This window comes from Bombina bombina, chromosome 3, assembly GCF_027579735.1.
Source record: "Bombina bombina isolate aBomBom1 chromosome 3, aBomBom1.pri, whole genome shotgun sequence".
Lineage (NCBI taxonomy): Eukaryota > Metazoa > Chordata > Amphibia > Anura > Bombinatoridae > Bombina > Bombina bombina.
In genome coordinates, this window is record NC_069501.1 from 384,856,087 (window position 1) to 384,868,248 (window position 12,162).

A 12,162-nucleotide genomic window follows, 5' to 3' on the forward strand; every position below is an offset into this window, starting at 1 on the left:
AAGTAAACTACTACAGTGGTTATACCTGTATGTGAAATATATACAAGTAAAAATGTTTATACTGACTCAGTATAAAAAAGCAAATAGTGACACAGGGTAGGGATTCTAGACTGCATGTCACCTCCTGTTTAGTATACAAGTTACGTGATTTGTGGTAGACTTACTCACAAATCCTAGAGGTACCAACCTGAAAGATTTGCTGGTTAAGACGGATCCTAAACGGAGCTATACCACTGGCACACGGAGCAAAATAAAAGGTTCATACTGCTGCCTTGGTTGTACCACATGCAATGGTTTGATTAACACCAAATATTTCCACCATCCACACACCAACCGTAATTTTGTCATCAGACATTCCATAACATGCACCACCACTCATGTAGTGTATTTGTTGTTTTGCCCGTGTTCCAGCTTCTATGTGGGATAAACGTATGGAACTTTAAGAGAACGCATGGTCAATCACAGGCACGCCATCAGAACGGCACTACATCGGGGTGGACACTCACCTAATACGCGCTTTCGGAGTGTGCTATTTAGGATACCAATTAGTCTATATGGGTGGACTATACTGTACTAGTGGGTCTTCAATATACAGCTGTATTGACATGTGATTATATGCTGTATTATTGCCTGAAGGTACCAAGATATGCATAATATACTTACAGAGTATTGTTTAATGATACTGACATAACCTTTAAGAATAAGAAAGTCACATTTATGAGATTAATACGGCACAAAATTGATTTAACTATGTGTGTATGGTGTTTCTAGACACAGGGCAACAAGTTAGAAATCGGCTGACTGGGTTTAATCCCAGCAGTACGCAGGTAGGAGGACGCCTTTGAGCGCATAGGCCTGTGTGCATTGTATGACAATCTTGTGCCCTATACCATATACTATATTATTCTGGTTCTCCACTGTCTTCTCACAGTCTCATGGGATCACAATCTGGCCACATAGCCCATTTTTTAGCCTTGTTTTTAACCCATTAGTTGGATCACTACATATCTTACTATATAGGAATGGTTGACACATACCCATTTTCCTATTGATCCAATCTGATATTGTTCGTCTGTTTATATATATATGTTTAATAAAGTGTAATTTCCTTTCCTAATTTACTAATAATGTGAATAGATCCTTGTGAGAAGATTAGTATTGACCAACAATGCTAGTGATATGTCATGATGATCAGTTTCCGTTGGGTATTGTATCACTAGGTCTAGTAGAAATTCACTATGCTTTATAGCTATACTCTGTCTAAATCTAATTATTGTATCACTAGGTCTAGTAGAAATTCACTATGCTTTATAGCTATACTCTGTCTAAATCTAATTATTGTATCACTAGGTCTAGTAGAAATTCACTATGCTTTATAGCTATACTCTGTCTAAATCTAATTATTGTATCACTAGGTCTAGTAGAAATTCACTATGCTTTATAGCTATACTCTGTCTAAATCTAATTATTGTATCACTAGGTCTAGTAGAAATTCACTATGCTTTATAGCTATACTCTGTCTAAATCTAATTATTGTATCACTAGGTCTAGTAGAAATTCACTATGCTTTATAGCTATACTCTGTCTAAATCTAATTATTGTATCACTAGGTCTAGTAGAAATTCACTATGCTTTATAGCTATACTCTGTCTAAATCTAATTAGTACATTGTGACTGTTAGCCTAAAATTTACCAGTTAGGTCATTACATTGTAGGGATATAACCTGTATTATATTATACAGGGAAGTTATAGTGTAACATTCTGATTCAATATAGTTTTTATGTATTTTTTATTTTTTTATTATGTGCAATAAGGAGACACATACAGGAAAATAGGATTTGTGAGTAAGTCTAACACAAATCACGTAACTTGTATACTAAACAGGAGGTGACATGCAGTCTAGAATCCCTACCCTGTGTCACTATTTGCTTTTTTATACTGAGTCAGTATAAACATTTTTACTTGTATATATTTCACATACAGGTATAACCACTGTAGTAGGTTACTTCACGTCAAGTATGGCAGTGATACTAGCCGTATCCATAGCAACCATTCATACATAGGGTTGCTCAGTTACCGTTTATTATCTCTTCACACTATGGAGTTAAGATGGCCTTATTTTGTATGTATATTACACACGCTTACACTGTTTTATTATTGGGCACTAAGATTGTAAAAAAAACGTTGTCTTTAATAAGCAATTATTCACACTATTTACACGGCCGGAGGTTTGGCAGTGATACTAGCCGTCTCCATAGCAACCATTGATACATAGGGTTGCTCCGTTACCGTTTATTATCTCTTCACACTATGGAGTTAAGATGGCCCTATTTTGTATGTATATTATACACGCTTACATTGTTCTATTATTGTGCATTAAGAATGTAAAAACAATGTTGTCTTTAATAAGCAATTATTCACACTATTCACATGGCCGGAAGTGATGTACTCACACTTCCGGTATTGGATGTTCAGTGGAACGCAAGATGCGTTCCATTCACGTAAGATTGGCGCCATTTGGGTAAGAGGTTTGTTAGTTTGAAAACACTATAAAAGTTTTGTATTTTATCACTGTTGTTTGCTGACGAAGGGGACTAGATCCCCGAAAACGTTCCACATTAAAGTACTTGTACTTATGTTTATGAAAGACCTGAGAGTGCAATCTTTATTTAGTATCTATCTGCATCATTGCACCCAGGCAGTTGTCGCAAGGAGGGCAGAGCTGGAGCTGTGTTGTATATATATATATATATATATATATATTGCAATGTTTTGTGGACCCAGGACATACTTGAAAACGAGAGAAATCTCAATGTATCCTTCCTGGTAAAATATTTTATAAATAAATATATTATATATATATATATATATATATATATATATATATATATATATATATATATATATATATATATATATATATATATATATATAGATAGATATATAGATATATATAGATATATGCAGATATTTATAGGAATATCTATTTATAAATACTTAAAACATATACTGCTATGTGCAGAACATTGGAATGTGAAATATTTACAGTAAATACACAGTATAACACTTTATTAAATATGAATATTGCATAAATATGATTTTACATGTTTTCATCTACTTAACAGCAAAGGGCTCCAATGCACTTCTATATATGACTAGATATGTGTACATATGTATTTATGTGTTTATATGTGTATATATGTCTGTAAATAGATATACACACAAATAAATACATATGTATACATATATAGACATTTGCGATGTGGGGGGCAGTTTAGGGGTTAATGGTGTAGAATGGTTGTTTGTGATGTTGGGGTGGCGGTTTAGGAGTTAATAGTGTACAAGGGTAGTTTGTGATGTGGGAATGGTAGTTCTAGGGGTTAATAGTAAAGTGTAGTTTGCAATGTGGGGTTGTGGCAGTTTAGGGGTTAATAGCGTGGTGGGTTACTTTGCGAAGAGGTTGTGGCGGTTTAGAGGTAAATAGTGTAGTGGGGACTTTGTGGTGGGCTATGTAGCGGTTTAGGGTTTATTAGGGGCTTATGATAATTCGGGTTAGTGTGCGAGTATGGGTGTTTTTTCCCCCACTTTTTTCTATCCATTGAAGTTAACGGGAGAGTACATTAACTATATATTCTAAGTTCTGCTCTTTGCGTGAGTTGGGTTAGTGCTCGAGCGATAAACATTTACCTTCAACTTGTAATACGAGCGCTACACGACTCGCACAAAGAGCAGAAGTTAAGCGATGTTAGCGTGTGAGCAGAAGTGGTAATAACTAAATCAAACCAATAACTAAGATCTAGACAATGAGATGACACATATGCTAGCATTAATAATTCATTAGAGAGACAATTAATATGTAAGATTACATAATCAATGAGTATGTGACAGGTGGTAAACATATGAGGGCAATAAAAGGATCTTCTCAGAAGAAAGCTTTACATAAAAATACTTAAGTTTATCATATAAAATAAAAATTTTAAGGTCAGTAAAATGTTTTGTTTACTTCTAAGATATTTTTTTTTGTATAAAAGGAACATACATATAAATCTAAAATTCAGTAGCACAGATCATGTTTAAAGGGACAATAAAGTCAAAATTAAACTTTCATGGTTCAGATAGAGCATTCAGTTTTAATAGACTTTCCAATTGTGCAGTCGTTTTGCATGCACACTTTCTGAGGCACCAGCTATTACTCAACCTGTGCAAGAGTTCACAGTGTATATGTATATGAGTCTGTGATTGGCTGATGGCTGTCACATGATACAGGTGGCTGTCAATTGGAACAAAATTTTTAAATTTGTCAGAAAAAAAATCCGTCCATTTTACAATCCAGAGTATCTGCTACTGCATTTTCTTGTTATTATGCAGTTGTTGATTGCACAATTCTACTGTATTTAATGGTCCTTTAATAAAATGCATTTTTGAAATATTCTTCTGTTTGCAAAACTTTTCTTCTTGAAAGCCGGACCAGCGATTCCCTCGCCTGCCGCTCTTTTCTTCTTACATCAGAAATAAAGAATCCGGCTTCCTCCAATCACAGCTTCCCCCCCCCCCCCCCAGAGCAAACATTGCCTGATGCCATGCCGTGATTGGAGGAAGCCAGATTCTTCATTTCTGACCTATGAAGAGACGAGCGGCAGGCGGGGGAATCGCTGATCCGGCTTTCAAGAAGAAAAGATAATTATTTCAACAAAACCGCTGAAATGTAAACTTTGATGAATGAAAGTGCCAATGTTTTTAATAGGATTTTTAAAAACCTGGCACACATTCGTCAAAGTTTACATTCACTTTAACATCGGCAAACTAATGCAATTTATACAAACTTTATGACAATTGGTAGCCTTACTAAACCCCAGATTGGCTCCTCCAAATAAGACAAATGCTGGGTAGAGTTTGGCTATTCGGAAATTATTGCAATAAAAAGGGTGTTAATGTGTTTTAAAAACATTAAAGGGACATAAAACCCAAACTCGTTCTTTAATAATTCAGATAGAGCATACCATTTTAAACAACCTTAAAGTTTACGTCTAATATAAAATTTGACTAATTTTCTTTGTATACTTTGTTGAAGAAGCAGCAATGCTCTACTGAAAGCTAGCTAAACATATTAGGCAAACCAATGAGCAGAGGCATACAGTATATGTGCTGTCAGCAATCAGCAGCTAGCTCCCAGTAGTGCTTTGCTGCTTCTGCATCTACCTAGGTATGCTTTTTAACAAAGGATACCAAGAGAAAAAGCCATTTGGATAATATAAGTAAATTAGAAAGTTGTTTAAATCTGCATGTTCTGTCTCAATCATGAAATAATTTTTTGGTATTTATAGCCTAATATGTTTTAATACTTTTTTACTTTAGTATTGAAGTTTTAAGTTTATGTGACCATTTCAAAAGCAGCTATTTCAAATGACAAAATATTCTCTTTTTAAACAATTAAATACACTTAGCAGGCAAAATAAATTGTTGGGAGCATATTAATGGAGAGAACATTTCAGTAAAATGTCCCTTTAATACAGTGCAAAACGTTTGCGGCACATATCCTAAAGATTTTATAAAGTTGTTTTCAATTTAAAAACCTCATGAAAGACATGAGACACCTCTTACGGCTCTTCTTATAGGGGGGTAGTTATCAAGCCGTCTACTTTTCTGGCTTCGCCGGCCCAATACGTCCGCCTAAGCTCGCCTACCTTCGCCGCCGCGGACCTTGAATACGTTCGCCTAAGTTATCAAATAAAGCTGTCAAAAAGCCGCGGGGCGATGAGCAGCGGACTGTGACAGTTATCACTCATCCGATCTCGCTGCCCTTCGGCTTTTTCCCAGCTTTATTGCTATCCTGTCACTAAGCACTCACACTAAACTACACTGTTCTACCCCCTATACCGGCGCCCCCGGAGGCCCCCGCAACTAAATAAAGTTACTAACCCCTAAACCGCCGCTCCTAGACCCTGCCGCAAGTCTTATAAATGTATTAACCCCTAAACCGCCGCTCCCGGACACCGCTGCCACCTACATTATACCTAGTAACCCCTATCCTGCCCCCCCTATACCGTCGCCCTCTATTATAAAATTATTAACCCCTATCCTGCTGATCCCGCACCTCTCTGCAACTAAATAAATAGTTTAACCCCTAAACCGCCGCTCCATGAACCCGCCGCAACCTATATTAAACCTATTAACCCCTATCCTGCCCCCCCTACACCGTCGCCACCTATAATAAATTTATTAACCCCTATCCTGCCCCCCACTACGCCGCCGCCACTGTAATAAAATGATTAACCCCTAAACCTAAGCCTAACCCTAACGCCCCCCTAACTTAAATATTAATTAAATAAATCTAAATAAATTAACTCTTATTAACTAAATGAATCCTATTTAAAACTAAATACTTACCTTTAAAATAAACCCTAATATAGCTACAATATAAATAATAATTATATTCTAGCTATCTTAGGATTTATATTTATTTTACAGGTAACTTTCAATTTATTTTAACCATGTACAATAACTATTAAATAGTCATCCAAGATGGCGTCCCCTCAATTCCGATTGGCTGATAGGATTCTATCAGCCAATCGGAATTAAGGTAGGAAAAATCTGATTGGCTGATGGAATCAGCCAATCAGATTGAGCTCGCATTCTATTGGCTGTTCCGATCAGCCAATAGAATGCGAGCTCAATCTGATTGGCTGATTGGATCAGCCAATCGGATTGAACTTGAATCTGATTGGCTGATTCCATCAGCCAATCAGATTTTTCCTACCTTAATTCCGATTGGCTGATAGAATCCTATCAGCCAATCGGAATTGAGGGGACGCCATCTTGGATGACGTCCCTTAAAGGAGCCGTCATTCGTCGTAGTCCGTCGGTGAAGAAGGTGGTTCCGCGTCGGCGGAAGGAAGATTCAAGACCCGGCTTAGAAGATGATTTCGCCCGGATAGAAGACCTCTTCAGCGCCTCTTTGAAGATGACATTGGCTGGATCGAAGACTTCTTCAGCGCCGCCTGGATGATGACTTCATCGGATGGAAGATTTCTTCAGCGCCGCTTGGAGGATTAACTTCTTCCGCTCCGGATGTCCTCTTCAGTTCCATCGGTGGCTCGGCTGAGTGAAGACGACTCAAGGTAGGATGATCTTCAGGGGATTAGTGTAAGGTTTTTGTAAGGGGGGTTTGGGTTAGATTAGGGGTATGTGGGTGGTGGGTTTTAATGTTGGGGGGGGTTGTATTTTTCTTTTACAGGCAAAAGAGCTGAACTTTTTGGGGCATGCCCCCACAAATGGCCCTTTTAAGGGCTGGTAAGGTAAAAGAGCTTTGAAATGTATTTAATTTAGAATAGGGTAGGGATTTTTTTTATTTTGGGGGGGTTTGTTATTTTATTAGGGGGCTTAGATTAGGTGTAAGTAGCTTAAAATTGTTGTAATATTTTTAACATGTTTGTAACTTAATTTTTTATTTTTTGTAACTTAGATTTTTTTATTTTTTGTACTTTAGTTAGTTTATGTAATTGTATTTAATTGTAGTTATTTGTAGGTAGTTTATTTAGTTAATTTAATGATAGTGTAGTATTAGGTTTAATTGTAACTTAGGTTAGGATTTATTTTACAGGTAATTTTGTATTTCTTTTAGCTAGGTAGTTATTAAATAGTTAATAACTATTTAATAACTATTCTAACTAGCTAAAATAAATACAAAGTTACCTGTAAAATAAATATAAATCCTAAGATAGCTATAATATAATTATTAATTATATTGTAGCTATCTTAGGGTTTATTTTACAGGTAAGTATTTATTTTTAAATAGGAATAATTTATTAAAGTATAGTGTAGTGTTAGGTGTAATTGTAACTTAGGTTAGGATTTATTTCACAGGTACATTTCTCTTTATTTTAGCTAGGTAAGCTATTAAATAGTTAATAACTATTTAATAGTTATTGTACATGGTTAAAATAAATTGAAAGTTACCTGTAAAATAAATATAAATCCTAAGATAGCTAGAATATAATTATTATTTATATTGTAGCTATATTAGGGTTTATTTTAAAGGTAAGTATTTAGTTTTAAATAGGATTCATTTAGTTAATAAGAGTTAATTTATTTAGATTTATTTAATTAATATTTAAGTTAGGGGGGCGTTAGGGTTAGGGTTAGACTTAGGTTTAGGGGTTAATCATTTTATTACAGTGGCGGCGGCGTAGTGGGGGGCAGGATAGGGGTTAATAAATTTATTATAGGTGGCGACGGTGTAGGGGGGGCAGGATAGGGGTTAATACATTTAATATAGGTTGCGGCGGGTTCAGGGAGCGGCGGTTTAGGGGTTAATACATTTATTATAGTTGCGGTGGGCTCCGGGAGCGGCGGGTTTAGGGGTTAATATGTATAGAGTAGCTTGCGGTGGGCTCCGGGAGCGGCGGTTTAGGGGGTAATAACTTTATTTAGTTGCGGCGGTGTAGGGGGGGTCAGATTAGTGGTGTTTAGACTCGGGGTACATGTTAGGGTGTTAGGTGTAGACAGCTCCCATAGAAATCAATGGGATGTCTGTCAGCAGCGAACTTGTACTTTCGCTATGGTCAGACTCCCATTGATTCCTATGGGATCCGCCGCCTCCAGGCTGGCGCTTTGAAAACCAGGTACGCTGGGCCGTAAAAGTGCAGAGCGTACCTGCTAGTTTTTTGATAGCTAGCAAAAGTAGTGAGAATGTGCCGCACTTGTGTGCGGAACATCTGGAGTGACGTAAGAATCGATCTGTGTCGGACTGAGTCCGGCGGATCGATGCTTACGTCACAAAATTCTACTTTTGCCGGTCTCGAGCCTTTGATAACTAAGGCGAATCAGCCTCGCCACAAATACGCTGTGTAATTCCAGCGTATTTGAGGTTGACGGCTTGATAACTAGGCCCCTTAGCCTGAAAGAGACGCAAATGGCACATGCTCCTCATTCTACGGTGACTAATTAAAGGAACACTAAATACAGTAAAACTGCATAATAAAATGGCAATGCAATAACTCTCAATCTGCATTTTAAATGAGCAATAGATTTTTTATGATAAATTTCAAAATGTAATTTAATTTGCCTTCCCCTGTGTCATGTGACAGCCATCAGCCCATTACAGACTCATATGCAGATACACTGCAAACTCTTGCACATGCTCCGTAGTAGCTGGTGTCTCAGAAAGGGTGCATATAAAAATACTGTGCACAATTTGATAAAGGAAGTAAATTGCACAATCTCTTAAAACTGCATGCTCTGTCTGAATCATAAAAGTTTAATTTTAATTTAGTGTCCCTTTAATGGGTGGAAGTTTTGGTAGATCTACTACAGAAATAAACACTAATAAGTACATATAATGAAAAACATTTATACAGTGTTGGTTACTGCATAGATGTTTTTCATGTAGAAATAACATACTATTACCGTATTATCATATAAGTGCATAGTATTTTTTATTATTATTATTATTAGGGATTTAGTATCAATAAAAATACTTACTTCCTCTTGATGGCCTGCAAATGTTTGTCAGTGGGAGTGATGTAGGTTTTTTGGGCTTGTTTGGTCCAGAGTCTACAACTTTAGTCTCACTATTCCACCCTTCGGAAGTATTCTTTTTTAAGGAAAAAACTCTTTTAATGCTTGTCCTTCGGTTACTGTTTTTCCTAATAGACTGGCGACAAGTCCCGTCATTTGAGAATGCAACTGGATCTTTAGTTATACAAGTTGCATTGCCATAAAATGTCTGTTTTTCTTCACTTTTGTTGTCTCTTCTCTTGAATAAACGACTCAAAACATTCTTTAACCAAGATTGTTTCTTGACTGCTGGTAAACTAAGCGCCTTGTTAGTGTCTGTAAAAGTATTCCTGTCTATTGCATTTTCACAGATGCTTGGCATGGTTTTTTCATTGCCAATTTCATGCTGTTTCCTTACATCTTCATTAGACTTATGTATCGGAGGTCCTTTGTGCTTTTTAGATTTATAGTTATATTGGCCTTCAGGGGTTTTGTGGCAGTCACTAACTGACCTCTGAACATTCACTTTCTGCCCAAATTTCTGTTTCTGTTGGTACTGGCTACCGCTGCTCAAACTTCGTTTCATGTACGTTTCAAGCACTCTTTGTGCATCCCGCTTATCTAAAGACGATAGCTTCACTCTGTTTAACCCTGTTACCACACTTCTTCTCCGATCCATTGTGCCCTGTTGGTATTAAGAGAAAAAAAAATATTGAAACACTTAAAGGGACACTAAATTCAAAATACATTTTCATGATTCAGAAAAAGCAGTGGACGCCGAGAAACGTATTGCATTATATGTGCTATTGTTTTTATTTTGTCAACATTGTTGTTTTTTATCAATACACTTTTGTGGATAATTCTACATCAGCATTCTTTGGAGTCGTTATTTTGGTGTGGGTTCGTTGACTCGTTGTATCATCTGGTGGCAATCCAGCCGCTTAGAACACCCTGCCAGCTGTATAGTGGGCCGGGCCACTAGAATAGCCCTGCATGTTTCTTGAGCACTCGTATGTGCTTTGGCAAGTGTGAGTACCCTTTTTCCCATTTGGTTCATTTGGGGTCGATATCGCTTGTTTTATCTGCACTAGGAGGCGCCCTTTTTCTTGTGCTTGTTTTTAGATTCTGTGTTCCAAACCTGGTATCGAAAGGTGCAGTCAACATTCAAGTGCAGTGCACTGGGGCACTGTGAGTTCTCAGCTTGTGTACTTAGGCATTATCTCTGCCTCTGGGAATTGTGAGTACCTCTTTTCTCTTTGTCCCTATATTCACTCTTACCATTTTGGCTACACTAGGAGACGTCCTTCTTGTCTCTCTTTTAACTACCCTATTGATATGTATTTATGAAAAAGAAGTAACTCGCTTTTGTTACCTATGGAGAACTATATCTCAATTTAATTCCAAATGATTAAAACCCAAGGTATGTAAATTAAATCACTCCTGGGAATAAAATGCTGTCTAAATATCTCTTTTTCATTAGGGATACCAAATTCTCAAAACTATTTATTAAATTAATAATTAATGAATTAAATAACTGTATTAAAGGGACAGTCTACACCAGAAGTTTTATTGTTTTAAAATATAGATAATCCCTTTATTACCCATTCCCCAGTTTTGCATAACCAACACGGTTATATTAATATACTTTTTACCTCTGTGATTCACTTGTATCTAAGCATCTTCTGATAGCCCCCTGATCACATGACATTTTATATTTATTATCTATTGACTTGCATTTTAGCCAATTAGTGCAGTGTCTGCTACAAGCAACGGGCATGATCACAATGTTATCTATATGGCCCACATGAACTAGCAGTCACCTGTTGTGAAAGCAACTAAGAAAAGCATGTGATAAGACGCTGTCTTTAATGGCTTAAAAACAGGCAGACATTTAGAGGCTTAAATGTTATAAAGTATTAGTATATTAATATAACAATATTGGTTGTGCAAAGGTGGGGAATGGGTAGTAAAGGCGACAGAGCATGCTATTTTAAGCAACTTTCTAATTTACTCCTATTATCATTTTTTCTTCCTTCTCTTGGTATCTTTATTTAAAAAGCAGAAATGTATTTTTAAGAGCCGGCCCATTTTTTATTCAGAACCTGGGTTGCACTTCCTTATTGGTGGCTAAACGTAACTAACCAATCAGCAAGTGCAACCCATGTTCTGAACCAAAAATGGGCCAGATCTTAAACATACATTTCTGCTTTTCAAATAAAGATACCAAGAGAAGGAAGAAAACGTTATAATAGGAGTAAATTAGAAAGTTGCTTACAATTGCATACTCTATCTGAATCACAAAAGAAAAAATGTGGGTTTACTATCCCTTTAAGTATAGGAGATATTTGAGAACAATTTAATACACTCCAGCAGGTAAAAATGATCACTGGGAAAAATATTAAAGGGTTGAAAAATTTAGAGTACACTACCCCTAAAATTAGCAATGTCCAAATATGAGGCTTAAACAGCAGACCTGAAGGTAACCACCCACATTCTGAGTGCCCACTTGTCCATACTTACTGTGCCTCAATTGGTGGCTGGTGTTTGCTCATCTATAGCAGTGAATACAGTTGGTCTCACTTTCAGCTAGCAGCCTGTACTCTCTGAAGCATGCAATAAAACAATCACTTCTGTGACAGAGAGTTGCAGAGCACTGCTAGTCCAGA

General features: G+C 36.7%; 1 protein-coding gene across 4 annotated transcripts in view; it reads right to left on the reverse strand.

The window, feature by feature from the left end:
• The window catches only part of LOC128653323 (uncharacterized), a 64,787-nt gene that overhangs the window by 18,083 nt on the left and 34,542 nt on the right, over positions 1–12,162 (reverse strand). For all 4 annotated transcript variants that reach the window (XM_053706541.1, XM_053706538.1, XM_053706539.1 and 1 more), the window contains one exon: positions 9,482–10,181. In XM_053706541.1, coding sequence (XP_053562516.1) covers positions 9,482–10,175 — 694 coding nt within the window. In that variant the 5' untranslated portion in view covers positions 10,176–10,181. The remainder of the gene's footprint in view (positions 1–9,481; positions 10,182–12,162) is intronic.